The 21,040-nt window shown below is 42.3% G+C and overlaps 2 protein-coding genes across 2 annotated transcripts in view; one reads left to right on the forward strand and one right to left on the reverse strand.

Annotated features, from left to right (window-relative positions):
- Positions 1-37, reverse strand: part of LOC102857856 (frataxin, mitochondrial-like) — a 29,703-nt gene extending 29,666 nt beyond the window's left edge. The window contains exon 1 of the mRNA XM_006894426.1: positions 23-37. Coding sequence (XP_006894488.1) covers positions 23-37 — 15 coding nt within the window. The remainder of the gene's footprint in view (positions 1-22) is intronic.
- LOC102858263 overlaps positions 36-21,040 on the forward strand; it is a 22,226-nt gene continuing 1,221 nt past the window's right edge. Inside the window, exons 1-3 of the mRNA XM_006894427.1 lie at positions 36-56; positions 3,675-4,282; positions 4,335-4,341. Coding sequence (XP_006894489.1) covers positions 36-56; positions 3,675-4,282; positions 4,335-4,341 — 636 coding nt within the window. The remainder of the gene's footprint in view (positions 57-3,674; positions 4,283-4,334; positions 4,342-21,040) is intronic.

Below are 21,040 nucleotides of genomic sequence, written 5' to 3' on the forward strand. Positions count from 1 at the left end.
GCACCCCTTACGCTTCCAGCACTCTGCAGCCATGCATGGCTAGTGGTCCAGACCGAGTAACCCTTCCACCTTCACAGGAATTCTATGAGCATGCTGCTCCACTGTTCAGGTTATGTGGGGGTTAGCCACAGGGCTCTGCTGCCTCCACTCGGGTATTACGACTGCTGCCCCTGAAGCCATCAACGGCCACCTGTCTTCTGATTCCTGGTCACCAAGGTGCACTCAGAATACACAGCTTTGACAAACTTGAATCTCTGGAGTTCAATCTCTCTATGTGCTCAGCACAGTAGTAGGCTCATGGGAAGCATCTGATCAGGAAAGTACTTGTATGCTCCTAGAATTTTCCTTTAAAAAGCATAAAAATAGCATGAAGAGGTCCAGTAAAATCCAAATGTGAAGATTTGACTGCTGTATGAGGCTCTTACTACATGTTCTACAAGAGGCAATGTAACCTCTTGGGTTTTCAAAAATGTACCTGCTAAAATCAATCTCCACGGTCAACACTCTTGGCACCAGGAGGCAGGAAATAAAAAAACATATCACGATGGGAAAGTCTGCTGTTAGGGACCTCTCTAAAGTACTCAAGAGCAACGGTGTCTCTCTGGAGACTAAGGTGCACCTGATACAATCACTTGTTATACATCAGAGAGTTGGACAATGACTAGGGAAGATAGAAGGAGAATTGATGCCTTTGAGCTGTGGTGCTGGAGAAAAGTATTGAATGTACCATGGACTGCCAAGAAAACAAACAGATTCATCCTGGAGAAGGTTAAACCAGGCCACTCCTTGGAGGCAAGAATTCTGGGGCTTTGTCTGACATACTTTGGACATGTTGTAAGGAGAGACAAGTCCTTAGACAGAGACATCATGCTTGGTAAGGTGGAGGGACAGTGCAGGAGGGGAAGACCCTCTATGAGGTGGATTGATTCAGTGACTGGGTTAATTGGGATGGGTGTGTCAGAGGCCATGCGATTGGCACAGGATAGAGCAGAGTTTAGGGCTGCTGTACATAGGGTCTCTATGAGTCGCAAATGACTCGACGGCACATAACAACAACAACAACAACAACAACAACAACAACCCGCTAAAAGCCCAGTGCCTGGCCCTGTAGAGATGGGTCTAAGTTGAATGCTGCCAGCTTTGCTGTTGGAACCAAACTAACCAGCTAGAGAGACCAACAAAATAACTGGATGACTGTCATTTGCAAGCAGAGGTGGAAGTCCCAGCATGAGGATCTAGCCCAGGGCAGAAGAACAAAGAGTCCACAGAAGGAACAAACAGTAGTACAGCCAGGGTGGGGAAATAGAAGTGATGATGGCTGCAGATGACTAGAGGGGTTGGTGAGTTGAGGGGATAGTTACAGGGACTTGGGAAAGGATTTCATCCTGGGAAGACACCAAAGGGTTTCATGAAGCTGGTGAGAAGATTTGCCTTTTCTAAAGTTCATGCCAGTTGTCACGTTAGTTACAGTTCTAGACCCATCAGAACACTTGGCAAACTCAAAAAAGAAAAAAAAAAATAGATGATGAGAAGTGAGTATCAGGAGGAAATGGAGGTTGGGGAGTAAGACAGTATGTTTAAAAGAGTTGGCTGACTATCTATAGAAGAATCTTGACCAAGAGAGGGAGAAATAGAGAATAGGATTTCAAATTCTAATGGAATCCAGACTTAATGGAATCACTGAAGCCTGGTGAACCCTTAAAATGATTGCTTTCAGATAATCTTAAACCAAAAAGATCCCCTGAAATCCTAATTAATAAAGATTATCGGCCTTCAGCCTGTCGCTCTTTTAAAGAGCTACCTATCTGGGATCCAGCAGACATCAGCTTCTTGAAAGGTTGGTCAGGAAACTTAGAAGGCAGGGAGTTTATGTTCATAAGGGAAGGTTAATTCCGAAGAGGAGGAGGAGAATGGTTGTACAACTTGAAGAACACAATCTGTCACTAAATCATGCATGCAGAAATGTCATACTGGTGTATACTTTTGTTGTACATATTTTTCAACAATTGAAAAAAGAAAAAAAGCTGGGATTGGAAGGAAACTGGAGAGAATAGCTGCAATAACCTTAGCCCTGGCTACAGTACATTGTAGGGTGTTCAATGTGCTTGTTACTGTTCTTAATTCTCATACTAATGGACTAATTAAGTCCTAACAACCCTGTAAGGCAAGCACTTTCATCACTTGGATCTTATAGATGAGCAAACTGAGGCAAAGAGAGGGTATGTAACTTACCCAAAGTCTCACAGATAATAAGGAGCCAAGCTGGGACTTGAACCCAAGTTGTTTGGCTCCACAGTCTATGCTACAAAGAAAATAATCATATGTTTGGGGATCAAACCAGGTCCAAAATACTGAGGGGACGTATTTGAGGATGTTGAACCCATCTCAGGAGTTTTCGTCCTCCAGAGCCCTGGCCCCTCATGTCCTCATAGTCTCTTAGTCTATCTGATACCTTTATACAGTTTGTGCTTTATTTTTTTTCTTAAATGCTATCTAATTGAGGATTGTTCTTGATGGGAAATTCTGATTCAAGTCATCACAGTTTATATCAGGTAGCCCTAAGTCTTTAAATTGGCATCCTTGCTCTTAAGAACTTTCAAGAGGCCCTTGACAGCAAAATTTCCCAACACAACATCACTTTTCTTGACTGCTAGTACCATGGATACTGTGGATCCACGTAAAACAAAATTGTTCACAATTTCAATCTTTTCTCTATCATGTTATTGCCATGGTCCAGTGGTGAGTTTTGACTTCCTGATGTTGTGATATAACCCATATTGAAGACTGTAGTCGTCTTTGATCTTCTGCAGCAGGTGCTTTAAGCCTTTTTCATTTTCATCAGGCAAGGTTGCAGATTGTTGATGAGTTTTCCTCCAGTCCTGATGCCACAGTCTTTTTCATGTAGTCCAGTTTCCCAAATGATTTGTTCAGCATACAGATTAAATGTTGTTAGATGCCACTGAGTCAAATATAACTAATAGGGATCCTAAGAACAATGTGTCCTAACCAGATTGGATATGGAGAAGGATACATTGTTCCTAATTTTAAACCCGGCAGTGTTCCCTTGTTCAGACAACTCCTTTTTGGTTGATATTTAGGTTTCATGGGCACAATTAAGTGCTCTGGGATTCCCATTCTTGTCAATATTTGTCACAATTTGTTATGATTCACACATTCAAATGCCTTTACATAATCAATAAAGCACAAACATACACCTTTCCAGTATTCTCTGCTTTCAGTCGAGATTCATCTAACATCAGCAATGCCAGCCCTTGTGCCACTGGCTTCTTCTGAATCCAGCTTTTGAACTTCAGAAATTCAAAGTGGATTCAAAAAGGGCTCCTTAGACACTGGTGGCCTAGTGGTAAGGGGCTGCGATACCAACCGAAAAGCATATGGTTCAAATCCACCAGCTGTTCCACAGGAGAAAAGATGGGCAACCAATTCCCAAGCGATTCACTGCCTCTGAAAACTCGCTGGAGGGTCAGCTAGATGAGTCGGTTCTGACTCGACGACACATAATACCAAGAAGTAAATGAAATAGGAATGACAAGCTTACGGACGTCCACACGGTAACATCGGGTTATCGGAAGGATGAAACCGAGGGAAAACGCGAACGGGAGAAAAAGATAAGGGGAAGGGCGGGAGTAGCGAGGTGACCAGGCTGCTTCCAGGGAAGCCCCCGCCCTGACCAGCACTCCCCAGAGGAGAGCGCGGCCCGGACCCGCCTCCATGAAGGCCCCCCGTGCACCCAGGCCCGGAGCCCGAACACGAAGAGCGTGCGCGGCGCGCCCCCGGCTCAGGCCCAGAGCAGGTATGTGGTGAGCGTGCGCGGCGCGCCCCCGGCTCAGGCCCGGAGCAGGAACGTGGTGAGCGTGCGCGGCGCGCCCCCGGCTCAGGCCCAGGGCCCAAACACGGAGAGCGTGCCCGGCGCGCCCCCGGCTCAGGCCCGGAGCAGGAACGTGGTGAGCGTGTGCGGCGCGCGTCCGCGGAGCGTGCGCGGTACCTCCCACCGCCGGCGGACGGCCCGCGCGGCCGGGGCGGTGCTGGTACTTACAAGTCGGTGTGAAGGGCAGACCGTGGCAGTATTCGTGCACAGCCTTTGGCGGCCGCAGAGCAAAACGTTCTTCGCTGGCCAGGCGGTCCGAGCGCTGGTCTGGACTGGGCGTGGGGCCACCGCCCGAGGAAGGAAGCTGGCGGCCGCGCGGCACCCGATCTTCCACATCCTGCTCCTGATCTGCGGTGCTATTGTTGCTCCGCCCTCCCGCTGTCCCGCGGGAAGGTGCGACGACCCCTGGTGGCCACTGACCGCAGGCGCACCTTCTGGGCTCTAGTTCCCAGGTATTTTTTTTTAAATTATTTTTTTTTCTAGAATTATATTTTATTAATTTTCATAAACATTTACAGAGATTTTGGGTTTCCATTCATTCATTTTTGCACTAGTTCCCAGGTCTTTTAATACAGGTGGGCAGAAACGAGCGCAGGAAGAATTTCCCTACCTTGCACCTTCTGTGCCATTTAACTATAATAAAACGCTTTGTCCGTGCAAAGCACGGAACTTAATAATTTAGCAACGTGGTGACTGCGAAACCAAGACCCCTTTTCTCAGAAACATCAGCAATTCCCATCTACGCGGCTACGGAAATTCTGTTGTTATGTGCCATGGAGTCTCCTGCTACTCATAGCAACCCTATGAAAAACAGCTATCAACCTGGTCTTTCATGAGCCAAACCTCATTGTCTCTGGCACACTTGCCCCCATTAACCTAGTCACTGGAGGAATCCATCTCATCCAGAGTCGTCTTTTCCAGTGCTGTCCATCCACTCTACCAACCATGATGTCCCTCTTGGCCTCATGCCCAAAGTATGTGAGAAGGAGCTTCAAAATTCTTGCCTCCAGGGAGCCGTCTGGTTTCACCCTCTTGGGGACAGACCTGTTTGTTCTCCTGGCAGTCAATAGTATGTTCAACAGTCTTCTCCAGGTCCTTCTTCTATCATTCTGAGTTATTGTCCAGCTCTTGGATACACAACAAGTAATTGCAAAGACCATGGCCTGGATCAGGCACACCTTAGTCTCCAGACTGACATCATTGCTCTTCAGTACCCTAGAGAGGTCCCTGGCAGCGTACTTTCCCAGTGATTTTCATCTTTTGATTTCCTAACTACTGGTGCTAAGAGTATAGATTGTGGAACTAAGCTATCAACAACCTTAGTTTCTTCTCTGTCCATCATGAAACTGTTGATTGGCCCAGTGGTGAGAATCTGTTTCTTGATGCTGAGCTTCAATCCATGTTGAAGACTACAGTCCTTGACCTTCTACAGAAAATGGCTCCTGTCCTCTTCAGTTTGAGCAAGCAAGGTTGTGTCATCTGCACAATGCAGATTGTTGATGAGTCTTCCTCCAATCCTGATGCCACATTTCACCTCAAGGAGTCCAGCCTCCTGAATGATCGGTTCTGCATATAGATTGAAAAGGTATGGAGATAAGATGCATCCATGACACACACCTTTCCTGATGCTGAACCATGCAGTGTTTCTTTGCTCTGTTCTAACTATTGCCTGGTCCAAGTATAGGTTTCGCATGAGCACAATTAAGAGTTCTGGAATTCCCTTTTTTCTCAAGGTTAGCCAAAATTTGTTGTGATTCACACAGTCAAATGCCTTTGCTTAGTCAATGAAACACAGATAGACGTCCCTCTGGTGCTCTCAGCTTTCAGCTAAGATCTATTAACATTGGCTATGATGTCCCTAGTGCCGCAGCCTCTTCTAAGGCCAGCCTGGACATCTGGCAGTAGTCTGCTGATATACTGTTCCAGTCAATTTTTTTATAATCTTCTGCAAGATCTTGCTTGTGTGTGATAAGAGTGAAATTATTCAATAATTTCCACACTGTTTGGTCACTTTTTTTTTTTGAATGGGAACAAATACAGACCTCTTCCAATCAGTCGGTCAGGTAGTTCTCCTCCAGATTTCTTGTTATAATCTTCACTAATGAGTGAAGAACACATGAGCTGTGGGAGGATATTAAGAATATCATTCATGAAGAATGCAAAATGTCACTGCAAAGAGAAAGGAAAAAGAAAAGACCAAGATGAATGTCAAAAGAGACTCTGAGAAACCAAAGCAAAGGGAAGAGATCAAAGAGTTTAGGAGATGAACAGAACATTTCAAAAGACTCCATGAGAAGACAAAGCAGAGTATTATAATGAAATGTATGAGGAGCTGGAATTGGAAAATCAAAAGGGATGAACTCACATTTCTTAAGCTAAAGGAACTGAAGAACAAATTTAAGCTTCGAGTTGCAATACTTAAGGATGCTGAAGGCAGAATATTGAATGACCCAGGAAACATCAAAAGAAGATGGAGTCCACAGGGGAACTATACCAAAAAGAATTGGCTGGCAATTTAATGAAACAGCATATAATCAAGAGCTTGTGGTGTTGATGGAGGATGTCCGTTCTGCTTTGAAGAAATTTGCAAAAAAACAATGCCTTAGGTATTGATGGAATACTAGAAATTCTATATATGAAAAATTTGGGACCAGAAATCTGGCTCATACTTAACTGATAATTATAGTTTACAGGTGGTTAAGAATGTGCAGCCAGCATATTGAATTTTCCCCCTTTTATTATGATTTGACTTCCCCCTCCCTTTTATTGTGATTTGGCTATGTAAAGGCATTTGACTGTGTAGATCACAACAAATTGTGGCTAACTCGGAGAAGAATGGGAATCCCAGAACTCTTGATTGTGCTTATGCAAAACCTCTACTTGGACCAGGAGGCAGTCATCAGAACAGAGCAAGAAAACACTGCATGGTTTAATATTGGGAAGGATGTACACCAGGGATGAGGAGGAATATAGCATCAGGACTGGAGAAACACTAACCAGCAACCTGCATTATGCAGATGACACAATCTTGCTTGCTCAAACTGAGGAGGACCTGAAGAAAGTCAAGGACTGCAGCCTTCAATATGGATTGAAGCTCAACATCCAGAAACAAAGATTCTCACCGATGGGGTGAAGAGATTGAGGTTGTTAACAGCTTTAGTTTGCTTGGTTCCACAGTCAACACTCTTGGTACTAGCACCCAGGAAATCAAATGATGAATTTTATTGGAAAGTATGCTGTCAGGGATATCTCCAGAGTACTGAAGAGCAACAATATCAGTCTAGAGACTAAGGTGTGCCTGATCCAGACCATAGTCTTTACAACTACCTGCTAAGCATCAGAAATCTGGACAGTAACTAGGGATGATAAAAAGATAATTGATTCCTTTGAGTTGTGGTGCAGAGAAGAGTATTGCTTATACCATGGACTACGCAGAAAACAAACAGGATCTTTCTGGAGAGGGTGAAACCAGCTCTTCCTTGGAGGCAGGGATTCTGAAGCTGACATACTTTGGGCATGTTGCAAGGAGGGACCAGTCCTTGAAGAGGGACATCATTCTTGAGAGGGTGGAAACAGCTCAAGAGAGAAAGACCCTCAATGAGAAGGATTAATTCAGTGACTGGAGTATTGGGAGTAGGTGTGTCAGAGACAGTAAGGTAGGCTCTGGTTAAAGTAGGTTTCAGAGCTGTTGTACATAGGGTCGTAATGAGTCGCAGGTAACTTGATTGCCCATAACAACAACACTGTGATTTGAGTGAAAGTTTATAAATAATATTGATTTTTTAAATCCAAGCATTTATATATACTTTTTATAACATCAGCTGCAATTAATGAATATAATTACGACTCATCAATGCTTAATATATATGGCTTTCCCCTTCATCCTATTTAATAAGTGTCTATTATATCTTTCTTTCCTTTCACTACCCTCCCTCCCTTTCCATTCATGGTAACCATCCAGAAATGATTCTATTTGTGTGTGAATCTCTCCTTAGCTTTTTATCCTGGTCTTCTTATGCAATGTTTGTCCTTTTCTGATCTGGACTCTGCCTCCCCAGATGCCTAGATGTCTCTCGATAGACTGGGACTTGACTCTACAAGTATGTGAGCCATTTCCTTGAAATAAAGTTCTTTTAAATATCTAAACCCCATTCTTACAATTTTGTTTCTCTGAAAGGTAAGCTATGACTCCATTCTGACTTGAAAGCACATAACAGCAACAGAACCATTCTTTGTACCAAATGTCTAGGTCTAGTTTCTCCAAAGAAGCAAACCAATAATATATTAATATTTTTTACCAACACCATATTTCAAAGACATTAATTATTCATTTGTCCTTTTTAACTGTCTAGCTCTCACATTGTAGTTTTCACCGATAAAAGTACTATGGTTTTATTAATTCTAAGAGTGACATTTTTCTTTTTGACACTTAAAAGTAGTATTTGCCTACTGTAATCACATAGTTTGATTTATCTTTTTCAGTTATTTTGTTTTTTTATTATACTAGTTTATTTACAAAATTCATATACATTGTTTTCCAGACCAGATTCTTCCTATTTCCCTCACCCCTCTATTAAATTATACAACCATATGATTAATCCCCCTCCCCCACATCCTCATCCCTCTGCTTCCACCCTCCCCTCCCCTAGGATCCTCATACTCATTCTACAATAATGGTTTTCTAAAATATTTGTCTTCCTAGGACTGAGAAGCAGCTATGTTGTTCCTGGTTTTGGCTGGCTCCTCCCAGGCTCCCAGGCTCTTGGGAAGCTCTCCTTGCCAGAAGGAAGGAGCATGGTGGTGGGAGTGCAGGAATCGTGGCAAGCTTTTGGAGTCAACTGCTTTTCTGGGAATGTGTTTGACGTGCAGGTTTGCTCTGTCACTGGAGTGAAGCTAGCCAGCCTGGGCCTAGGGTTTGAACCAGGAGGTGGCCTTAAGCCCAAAGATCCCTTGGGCCTGTGGACCTCGGGCCAGGTTCAAATTGTCTTCCTGTCAAACATTCTTCTAGGTGGTATAGCACTTGTCTGTGTGTTGCTGTACAGAGGTAACTTGTGGTTGCTGTGATGGTGAAGACTGTGACAGTGATGTGCCAATCGTGGTAATGGGCACCCATGGTGGACAGTGTTGGCTGGAGTTTCCCAACTAAATCAAGCCTGGAAGCAGGAGCGGCATCCACTTCCAAAATGGCTTGCCTCCGGAAACTCTACGTACAAACAGTGCTCAGGCTGTTCGTTCAAAGGGTCGCTATCAGTCGTCTACAACTCGACGGCATTAAACAGCAATAACAATGATGACAACCAAGAGAGAGCTATGTTGGCCTAGTGAAAAGGAAGCTGTGCTACCAAGGCGAAGGTGGGTGATTTTCATCTGTGGCCCTCGGCCAGGTTCAAATTGTCTTCCTGTCAAACATTCTTCTAGGTGGTATAGCACTGGTCTATGTGTTGCTGTACAGAGGTAACTCATGGTTGCTGTGATGCCGAAGACTGTGACAGTGATGTGCCAATTGTGGTAATGGGCACCCATGGTGGACAGTGTTGGCTGGAGCTTCCCAACTAAATCAAGCCTGGAAGCAGGAGCAGCATCCACTTCCGAAATGGCTTGCCTCCGGAAACTCTATGTACGAACAGTGCTCAGGCTGTTAGTTCATAGGGTCGCTATGAGTCGTCTACAACTCCACGGCATTAAACAACAACAACAACAGGACTGAGTTCACTCAGCATAATCTCTTCAATTCCTTCCAAGCTAGGTAGTACTTTACAAAATCATTGCTCCTGCGTGTTGTGTAGTATTCCATTGTATGAATGTACCATAATTTCTTAATCAATTCTATTGTGGTTGGACATACTTTGATTTATTGACTGCTACTTCCATGATTGTTGATTGTGGATCCAAGTAAAATTATATCCTTGACAATGTTAATCTTTTGTCCATTTATCATGATTGTCATTTATTGGCCCACATGTCTCACTGCATTTCAGACCAGCCAGCTCCTTCTCTCTCTCCTATCCCTAACCTCTGTGGTTTAGGTCAGTGGGTGCCAATGGAACATGTCCAAAGCTAAGCCTGTGTCTTCACCACTGCATTTCTTTCGCTTCTATTCATTGACAAGACTCGCGTGTCACTGCAAGTGATCTAGTCCTCCACTTAGAAAAGTGTTACAAAGCTCTTTAGCACCATCATGGTGTTGGGGTTCCCCCGTCCCCATCCACTGCCTTAGACCTGGCCAGGTGGGAACAGGTAAGGAAAATGAATCTTTGAGGTTTCACTTGCCATCCTTAGCTCCCTTAGGACATGGTCTCAAGCTGCCTCAGCTTATGGGCAAATGGTTCTCCATTGATCAGCATCTTCTATATTATTTACAGCTGTAAGACCAGCATAAGAGAGAGAGCTAACCAGACTGTATGGAGACTGTGGCAAGGAGTAGCCTGATGGGCCAGAGCAGCATCCTTGAGATGGAACCTCAACACTAGCAAAGAAGAAGCCTCGAAGGCATGTCCTTCAGGGTGAGAAGTTCCTGTGCCAGCGGTATCTTGCTGTTGACTGAGAAGCTGCCTGGATTATTGGAGACACTGTGTCTTGATGTTGACTGAGAAGATGTCTGAGCTACTTAAGGGACTAGGCCTTGCTGTTCACCTGACTTGGGACCACTATGTATTGAGTCTGGACTTTCACTGGGTAATAGCCTTTGCTTTTGCTCCTCTCCCACAATCTGTTTCCCCAGTAAACCCTACAACTGTGAGTAAGAAGAGATTCTATAAAGTCTGTGTGCTCATTTGCAATGAATTTCAGACCCAGTAATTGGTGGAAGCTGAGGGGGCGGACCACGTCTGACCTTATAGGGATCAGCTTTATACTATGGATGTTGTTGATGGGGACAATTCCCCTTTGTGGTATTAGTACAAGTCAGACTTGCTCTCCCCACATTGTTCTTATGTCTTTTACAAACACTAATTAAGATCTCAGAGGCAGCCTTGTTGTTGGGTACCATAGTCAGAACAGACCCATAGCTGACCCTCCGGTGGGTTTTCGGAAACAGTTAATCTTACAGGAGGAGATTGTCCATTCTTGTCCCATGGAGCAGTTGGTGGCCTCCACCAGTAATCCTCAGGCCGAAGGTGCTCCACTCTCCAGCTCTGTGGTATGTCTGCAAACCTAGCACCAACAAGTGCTCAGAGGCACGCCACACCACCACCAAGCCCCTTGCTCAAAGCACTTGCCTTTCTTGCTCTTGTGTCCAGAAGCCCACCGCGTCATCTGCTAGTCTCCTGGATCTTTCCCCTCTGCTGCCACTACTTCTCACTGTCTTGTACTATCATTTGTGTTACAAATGTCTCCTGTGTGCAGGAGTTTCTCAGCACAGGAACAGTAAATAGATCGAAGATATATTTTCAGATGTCAAACCCAGTCCTCTATGATTCCAAACCTTATGTCCTAAAAATTGCTTCACTATTTTGTGCTTTGTCCATTCTGAGGACACATGTTATTAGGAAGTGTAGAATCAATCCTTCAGAGGGTGGATTTGACTTGGTGTGTGTCTTAGTTATCTGTAATGCTGCTCAGTATAATGGATAGCTTTTATATGGTCATTTTAGCCACTATTGAGTGCTACTATGACAATAAGATGCTTATAACACACCAAGGGGCTGGATAGTTTGATAATAATACAAATGAGGTTCATGGAACCTTGCATAGGTGGGGTCATCCATAAGAGTGTATGGAGTCCTAATAAGGGAATTCTCAGTTTGCCACCCTACTTAAAATGAGTCATCCCCAAGGGTAAAGGACCACTACCAACAAGAGGAGACAGGAGTGCAACCCATCCTTTGGACCTAGAGTACCAGCACCCAGGAGACACACAGAGAAAATATCTACCTCATAGTGTGGTAAGGCTAAAATGAGATTTTCTACACACGTATACACACACACATTCTTGGGGACACTATCTGGTTGTCTTTGTTTTCACAATCAGTACCTATGGTAACAGCAGGCAAGAGATCAAAAAACATGAAGCTTTGGGCAAATCCTCTGTTAAGGACATCTTTAGAGGACTGAATAGCAAGGATATCAGTTTAGAAACTAAGGTACACATGACCCAAGCCATGGTATTTTCCATTGTTCTATATGCATCTGAAAGTTGGGCAATAAACAAAGAAGACTGAAGAACAAATGCTTTCAATTGTGGTGTTGGAAAGAATATTGAATACCACACGTACAGTCAAAAGAACAAAGAAATTTATCGTAGAGGAAGTGCAGCCAGAGTTCTCCTTAGAGGAAAGGATGTTAAAACTGTCTTACATACTCGGAATATATCTTCAAGTGGGCCTGATCTTTGGAAAAGAACTTCGGGCTGGTAAAGTAAAGGGGTTCTTGAAAGAGAGAAAGATCTTCAACAAGATAGATTGACACAGTGACTACAAGAAGGGCCCTGAGCAGGCGAGAGGTAGTGAAGATGGTGCAGGATGGGGTATAGCTTCAATCTATTGTTCTTAGTGTCGCCGTGAGTCATAGTCGACTCAAGGACACCTAACAACAACAACTGTAACAGAAACACCCCAAGTGGGTGGTTTTCAAGAAAATGACATTTCTTTGCTCACCATTCTGGAGCCTAAATGTATAGATTAGGGTCTCCACTGTCCTTGATTCCTTCCTTGTAAGCAGTCCTGAGTATTCTGTCGCTCCTTGGTTTGTCAATGACCCTCACACAATGTCTGTCTTCTCCTGCATGTGAGTGTCTGTATAACACGCTCTTTTTTAAAATTGAGGCGTTATTAGATTTAGAACCTACCTTAACCTTACTTGTTGTTAGGTACCATCAAGTCAATCACAATTCAAAGTGACCAAATAAACAACAGATCTGAGCTTGTCAAAATAACAAAGAGAACTCTATTTGCAAACAGAATTACACTCATTCATATAGACATTAGAATGTCAGCACATATTATTGAGTGTGTCAGTCCTTATTTAAGTGCTGGGCATATGACTATGAACAAAACAAAACTCCACTCTCATAAAACTTACATTCTAAGATTTCTACAGGATTTGATGTTTTCTTTCCAAATTCTTATAATTTAGACATTGGAATTACCTGGCTGAAATTTTATTAGAAAAGGAGAATGAAGAATGACCTATCTTGACAATTGAGTCTAGTCATCAACTTAATGTCCAAGGTTTTCTATAATTATCCAGCAGAGCTCCTCCTCATTGCACTTGCCTGAGGGGCATTTATTTGCCTGAGAAGATAGAGTGCCTGGTGGTGTCGCTGCAATTCTCCACTCTGACAGTGCATTAGAATCTAGAGAACCCATGACTGCTAAATGACCTTTTGCACAGGGGTGATGTGAGAAGGGTCGAGGGAAGAGGTGGTGACAATATCCAAGAGGCCCCAGCTGCCCTGGGATCAAATTTCTTTTTTCCCACAGAAAACATTCTTGTATTCTTTGCGCTCTAAAAGAAAATGAGTACACTTGTAAAAATGCAATCTTCTTTGAAAGTGCCATGTGTAAGTGTATACTTGTGTGTATGTGTGGTAAATCTGATATAATCCACCTGTACTTACATCTAATTTACAGATGGAAGCCCAGATAAGTAAGTGTGGGTCTTGAATGCCCAACACCTGAGTTCCTGAGTTATGTAAGTCCCAGGAACTGCTGTATTGGTTGTCTCATTGTCATCTGATCAGTCCTGTAGAAGAGCTTGGATTGGTGCTGAGGGGATCATGGGCCTGCAGCGCAGCCTTTATTATTAGATGAAGCAGGATGGGAAAGCTTGCCAGGCTGCCAACAAGACAGAAAGATACCCTGGAACCATGTGTCTTTACTTATTCTCACTTGACCCTAGGCTTCTGCTTGTTGCATGGCAACCATGCTCTGACTCAGAGTCTAAAAACTTAAGTTGCTGCCAAGAGGTGACTGCTTTGGGTGAAGAGTTATTGTTAGTGGTCACTTTTCAAAAGCAAATTGTTAGCCCTATATTTGAGGTGAGCTCTGGAGTCCAGGTCCTAGTGACAAGAAGATACAGGATAAAAATTGCATACTAAAGTGGACTGGGTGGGTGCGGAGTGTGGGGGGGAAGGTATTATTTAACAATGAAACAATGTTTTTTTCTTTTCAAAGAGAAAAGCTAAAGGGGCAGGAGTGGGCAGGGAGGAAAATGTGCAACAATGTATGAATGGAAATCCAAAGTCTCTGTAAACTTCCATTGAAATTTCAATTAAAAAAAAGAAGAAGCTGTGCTGCAATCCCAAAGACAAGTTGTTCGAATCCACTAGCTGCTCTGCAGGAAAAGGAAGGGCTATCTCCTCTCATGTGATTAACTGCCTCTGAAAACCCACCAGAGGGTCAGCTATGAGTCAGTTCCGACTCTACAGTGCACAGCAACAACTATTCTCTGTGGCTGGAGCTTGGATTAATTGGTAAGGTAAACATTTTCCAAGGGCCTATTTTTCTATATTGAGACAACATCACCTAGAGACCAAGCTATAAGAGAATTCTCAAAAAGAAAATCTTCAAAACAATTATGAGATACCATCTCACACCCAGGAACAATAGGCAAGTTCAACAGGACAGCGAACAACAGACGCTGGTGAGGTAGTGGAGAGACTGGAGCTCTTATTACCTGCTGGTGGGAATGTAAAATGTGCAGCCACTACAGCAGGAGGCCTGACACTTTTTAAAAAAATTGGAAAAGAAATACCGTTTGACCCAGCGATTCTACTACTGGGAATAAATCCTTAAGAAATCAGAGCCATGACTCGAACAGATGTATACACACCATATTTTTTGCTACATTATTCACAATAGCAAAGAGATGGAAGCAACCAAGTGCGTATCAGCAAATGAATGGATAGAAAAACTATGGTACATTTACACAATTAAATTTTATGCAGCATTGAAAAACAATAAACTGGTAAAACATTACACAGCATGAGGGAGCCTGAAGGCCATTATGCTGAGTGAAATATCTCAGTCACAAAAGGACAAATACTGCATAACTCTACTGTTATAAAACAGGACAGACATGGGAGGATTGGGGAGAGAATGGAAAAAGAGTGGATAGATTATGAAACTGCATTAGATCAAATAAGGGAAGAACTGTCTGAAAAGAATTTATGATTAGGCATTATACATCTGACAACAATCTGGAACAAGGGATGCATTGTGGGGAGAAGAGGGGGAAGAAAATGTGCAACAATGAAAAACAATTAAAATATTTTTTATATTGAAAAAGAAAAACAATCCTATAGGGCTTAAAACAGAGAATCAGAAGCATCCATCTGTCTACAACAATTACAGAACATGACGAGAAGAGAAAAATGAATTATAGAGACAAATTTCCTGGGTCGTCCCCCCTGTAGCACTGACTCTAAAAGCCCCAACTGCCCTGTGCCAGCTGGGAAGGACTCACTGTTGAAGGGACACTTCTGACACTCTGCAGTGGCCCCATGAAGCTTTCAAGCAGTGAGCAGACAATGTGGCACAAGGTCACATTCAGCTTGCACAGCTTCTAGGAGAAGAGGTCAGTAAAACAGAAGAATTCAGGGAAAAGCTGGTAAAAAGCTTATAATGGATAATGCTCATACACAAATGAGCTCATAATTCAAGAAAACCATGGACGCAAAGAAGTAGTTTGGGCATAAAGGCCAGGACAAGCATAAAGCCGAGCAGACCATCCACAAGGTTGCCAAGCAAAGGAAAGAGAAAAGCTCCTTGTGAATCTGGAGACTGAAGCCGGGATTCTGATGCAAGGTCTGTGAAGAGTGGTAGAGCAGGGACAGCAAAGCCTGGGAGGCGTCTGAGGCTCAGGAATGTGAATGAATGTATGATGAAGTACATGAGAGCTTGGGAATGTGCAGCATGGAGAAAGACATTGAGTACTCGGTGAATCACCAAAACTGAGCACAGTCCACTGAGACCAGTCACGTGTGAGAACTTCTACTGCCTTGAGAGGAATCCAGTCCCATTGGGAAAGGCTATGAGATCTAACTTGGCAAGAAGAGAGCCTCTCCCAGTTCCTAGAAGTTACCAGATGACCCTCATTATTCTTTGGTTGACAACCATAGTTTGCTCTATCAGTAACATCAATGAGAACAAAGCTTTTTCAACCAAATGTGTTGGTGTCATGGAAAGAGGCACCCAGAGAATGGAATCAATGGGCAGACTATCAATCATGAGGTCTCTGAAGTGAATCTTTGATCTTTTGAATTTATGATAGATAACTTAGTTCAACATAAGACAGTAGGAATTTGCCACTTACTGAAGACATTTCCAAATTGCCCAGACTGAATAATTATCCTTTCCCAAACAGTTACTAACGTGGTGAATAAATTGTGTTTCCTATTTGGGAAGCAGGGCAAGTTTCTGGATTCAGAACAGAGAAAGTGAGTCATCAGCCTGCAGAAAACCTCTGGATTTGAGGGAGGGGTTAGGATGCAGGCTCGGTGTGGAATTTCCACAGGGAAATTCAATGTGCAAGCTTAAAAATGGTCTTCCATTTTTGGATAGAGGAATGAGAGGTTGTCAGATCACATTATCAGTTGACAGAGAAGGAAACCAGGTTAAACCAATTTCCTCACAATCCACTCAGTTGGTGAGGGGCAGAATCAGAGCCAGAGCTTATCTCACATTACCGTTTTCTAACTATGTTTGAGGTTGTGACATTCATGCTGAAATATAAGACACCAAATATTGTTCCCAGCAATTTTTCAACTGGGAAATGTCAAATTTCTTTTATCTGGACCACTGTGTGCACTGAACTTACTTTAGTCCAAGGAAACATCACTATGAAACATACCATTATTTTAAGAAACTTTAAGAAGGTGGGATGGAGAATTGACAATCTGTGACAAGTCATTGATGATCAAGACCTTGAGAAATTTGAGACTTTAGAGTATATGGGGTGAGGAGGGATGATACATCTTAGAATTAATAAAATATTTTTACTCAAGGAGAAAGCTCAAATAATTAAATCATGTTGTTGATGTGAGGTGCTATCAAGTCAAATATGGCTCATAGCAATCCTGTGAGCAACCGATCTGAACACTGTCCTATCCTATGCCTTTATCACAATCTCTGACACACTCAAGCCCGTTGCCACAGTCACCATGTCAACCCAACTGGTGGAGGGTCTTCCTCTCTTTTGCTACCCCTTCACCTTCCCAAGCATGATGTCCCTCTCCAAGGAATAACCTCTCCTAGTAACAAGTCCAAAGGACGTGAGACCAAGGTTCATCATCTTTGCATCTAAGGAGCATTCTGGCTGCACCTTCTCCAAGACTTTTTTATTCTGTTGTCAGTCCATAGGAACTTCAACACTTTTCCAGCCCTACAGTTCAAAAGCACCAATTCTTTTGTCTTTCTTATTCATTGTCCAGCTCTCAAATGAATAGCTAGTGACTGATCAGGCACAATTTTATCCTCAAACTGACATCATTTTTCCTCAATAAACTGGAGAGGTCCCTGACAATAGACTTTCCCAGTACACTATGTCTCTTGATCGCCTGACTGTTGGTACCAAATGTATTGATTGTGGATCCAAGTAAGATGAAGTCATTGACAGTCTCAGTCCTTTCTCTGCCCATTATGATATTGTCTATCAGTCTAGTGGCAAGAATTTTTGTGTCCTTGATGTTAAGATGCAATCCATATTGAAGGCTGCAGTGTTTAACCTTCTGTAGAAAATGCTTCAAGACCTCTTCACTTTCAGCAAAGCAAAGTTTTGTCATCTGTGTAATGCAGGTTATTGATGTCACATTTTTCTTCATAGAGTTCATTTCTTTGAATAATTTTCTTAGCATATAGCTGAAATAGATATGGAGAAAGGATACAGCCCTGACACACACCATTTCCTGTTTTAAATCACCTTGGGTCAACACAGGAGAGGAAGACCCTGGATGAGATGACTGACACAGTGACTGTGGCAATGGGGTAGGTGTGTCAGAGACAGTGAAATTTGCTCAAGATAGGGCCGGATTCATAATAAAAAGAGTAGGGTACAATACAACAACAGTACTTCCTTGTTCTGTTGACGCAACAGCTTCTTGGTCTAGGTCTAGGTATTGCATGATGTTAATAAAGTATTTTGAAAATCCCATTCTTCTCAATAGCAGTCCTAATTTGTTATAATACACGTCAAATGCCTTTGCATAATCAACTAAGCACAAATAGACATTCTTCTGGTTTTCTTTGCTTTCAGCCAGAATCCATCTGACATCAGCAAGGATATTTCTGGTGCTAAGGCCTCTACTAAATCCAGCTCAAACATCTGGCAATTATGTGTATATGCACTGTTCTGGCTGGTTTTGAATGTTACCGTGCAGTATATTGCTTGCATGTGATATTAATAATATTGTTAAATAATTTCCACATTCTGTTGGATCACTTTTCTTGGGAATAGAACAAGCATTGATCTCTCCCAGTCAATAGACAAGATTAATGATAAAGAAAGTTAGTAAACTTTTAATCAAAAGAAGAAAATTAAAAGAGTTTAATAAACACAAAATCAACAACAATGAAGAAAAGGAAAAGAAAAATTGGTAAAGAAAGTGATTCAACCCAGAAAAAAAATATATATGCCACAGAAAAATCATCAACATTACAATTTTTTTAAAAAGATAAACCCACAAAAAAGAAAGCAGTTCATTCACACTCATCACTAATTACATTAAATGTAAATGTTTTAAATGCACAAGTAAGGAGAGAGAGGCAGAATGCATTTAAAAACCAGGATTCATCAATGTGTTTCCTAAAACAAACTTATCTTAGACACAAAGATAAAAATAGAATAAATATCAGAAGATAGGGGAAATCTTTTAAGCTAATAATAACCAAAAATAGCACAGAAATGACAATATTAATTTCTAGTAAGATAGACCTAATGGCAAAAATCAATATCAGGGACATGTTGTTGTTGTGTACCATTGAGTCAGAACCAACCTGTAACTGACTCTCCAGTGGGTTTTCAGAGGCAGTTAATCTCACAGGAGAAGACTGCCCACAAAGCAGCTGGTGAATTAGAACCATGTACCTTCAGAATTGCAGCACTGCTTCTCACAATTAGGCCACCAAAGTGGGGCTTTAAAGAATTATTAAAGAAAGGGTTAATTCAGTAAGAGAATAATAAAATGAAAGCTTACTTAAAATACATGAAGCAAACATTAACAAAAATAAAAAATAGAAAACTTCACAGTAATGGTAGAAGACCTTATCATACAACTTTCAATTAAAGACAGAACAACTAGAAAGAAAATCAGCAAAGATAGAGAGGATCTCAGCAATACAATCAACCAACAAGATCTCACAGAACTACATATCTGCAGATTACAGAACACAACCTACAACAACAGTACAATTGTTATTATGTGCTGTCTAGTTGCCTGTAACCCATAGTGACCCTATGCACAGCAGCTCTGAACCCTGCCCTGTCCTGAGCCAATCTCAATAATTCTGACACACCAACCCACATAGTTCCAGTTACTGTATCAATCATCTCTGGGGTCGTTCTCTCCTATGCTGTCCCTCCACCCTTCCACTACATGATTTAAAATCAAGAAAGATATATATCAGGGCTGTATCTTTTCTCTATATCTATTGAATCTTTATGCTGAGAAAATAATTTGAGAAGCTGCACTTTATGAAGAAGTATGTAGCATTAGGATCAGAGAAAGGCTCATCATCAATTTGTGTTATACAACATTGCTTGTTGAAAGTGAGAAGAACTTGAAACACTGCAGAATGTCAAAGAGTACAGCCTTCAATATAGATTATATCTCAACATGCTAACAAAAATCCTATCTACTGTGTCAATTGGCAACATCACTATAGAGGGGAAAAGATTGAAATTGTCACTTATTTCATCTTACTTGGATCCACAGTCAACAAGAAATCAAGAATCATTGGGAAAGTCTATTCTTAAGATCTCTCCAAAGTACTAAGGACCAATGATGTCAGTTTAAAAACTAAAGTGTGCCTGGTTTAGGCCATGTTCTTTTCAATAACTTGGTATGCATCTGAGAGCTGGACAATGAGTAAGGATGATAGAAGAATTGATGCTTTTGCGTTAGGTATTGGAGAACAGTACTGAACATTCTCATGGGTAAACATGTATTGTTTTTTTAAAAAAATTATTAATGTCAATGAAAATTTACAGAGACTTTGGATTTCCATTCATTCATTGTTGCACTCTTCTCCCCTCCCAACCCTCTCCCCTAGTACACTACCCTCTTGGAAAAGTAAAAGAAAAATTCTTTCATTGTTTTACAATCCCTCCCCCCAGGTCCGCTCCACTATGCAACCTTCGTTCTGGACTCTTGTCATGACAAAAATACCTAGTCACATATCCCTCTCAAACAGTTTTCTCCCTCATCTGTTTCAATGCAGTACACATTATTGAACCCATCTTTCTCAGTCTCCCCTCTGCCCACTGTTTTACAACAGTGGCACCATGCAGTACTGGACAAACATGTTTTGGAGAAAGTACAACTTAGAGTTCTCCTTAAAGGCAAAGATGACAAAGCTTCACCTGACATGCTTTGGGCATGTTGTTAGGAGGGGCTATTCCTTGGAAAAGGACACCATTTTTGGAAAGGTTGAAGGTCAGCAGAAGGAATGAAGGCCCTCAGTGAAATGGATTGACACAGTGGCTGGAGCAATGGACTCAAGTATGTTAGAGAATGATGAGGATGACACAGGATAGATAGCACAGGGTTCAGATTTGTTGTGTATAAGGTCTCTATGAGTGATGCTTGACTTGATGGCACCCAATAACAACAGCAGCAGCAGCAGCAGCATCAGTCATTATTTTGCCCACAGAACGCTTCAGTGTTGCTGCTCAAGTCTTGAATTTGTTCTTCAAATGACCCAAGACTAGAAGAGTTGTAGAATGATATCAAGGACATAATTCACAAAGAAAGCACAAAGTCATTATAAAGACTGGGGGGAAAGAAATGCGCCAGATGGATATCAGAACAACTCTGAAACTTCCAGTGTATCAAAAGGAAGCCAAAATGAGGGGAAGGAATGCTGAAGTACAATAGCGGAACAGAATGTTTCAAAAGGAAGCACAAGAAGACCAAGCGGGGGTGGGGGTGGGGGGGGGATTGTGTACCAATGAGGGAGTTTTGCTTTTGCTTTTCAAGGAGAGGAGCAAATGGGGGGG

The sequence above is a fragment of the Elephantulus edwardii genome, unplaced genomic scaffold (genome assembly GCF_000299155.1).
Source record: "Elephantulus edwardii isolate Elephantulus edwardi_28Jun2011 unplaced genomic scaffold, EleEdw1.0 scaffold00141, whole genome shotgun sequence".
NCBI classification, from domain to species: Eukaryota; Metazoa; Chordata; class Mammalia; order Macroscelidea; family Macroscelididae; genus Elephantulus; species Elephantulus edwardii.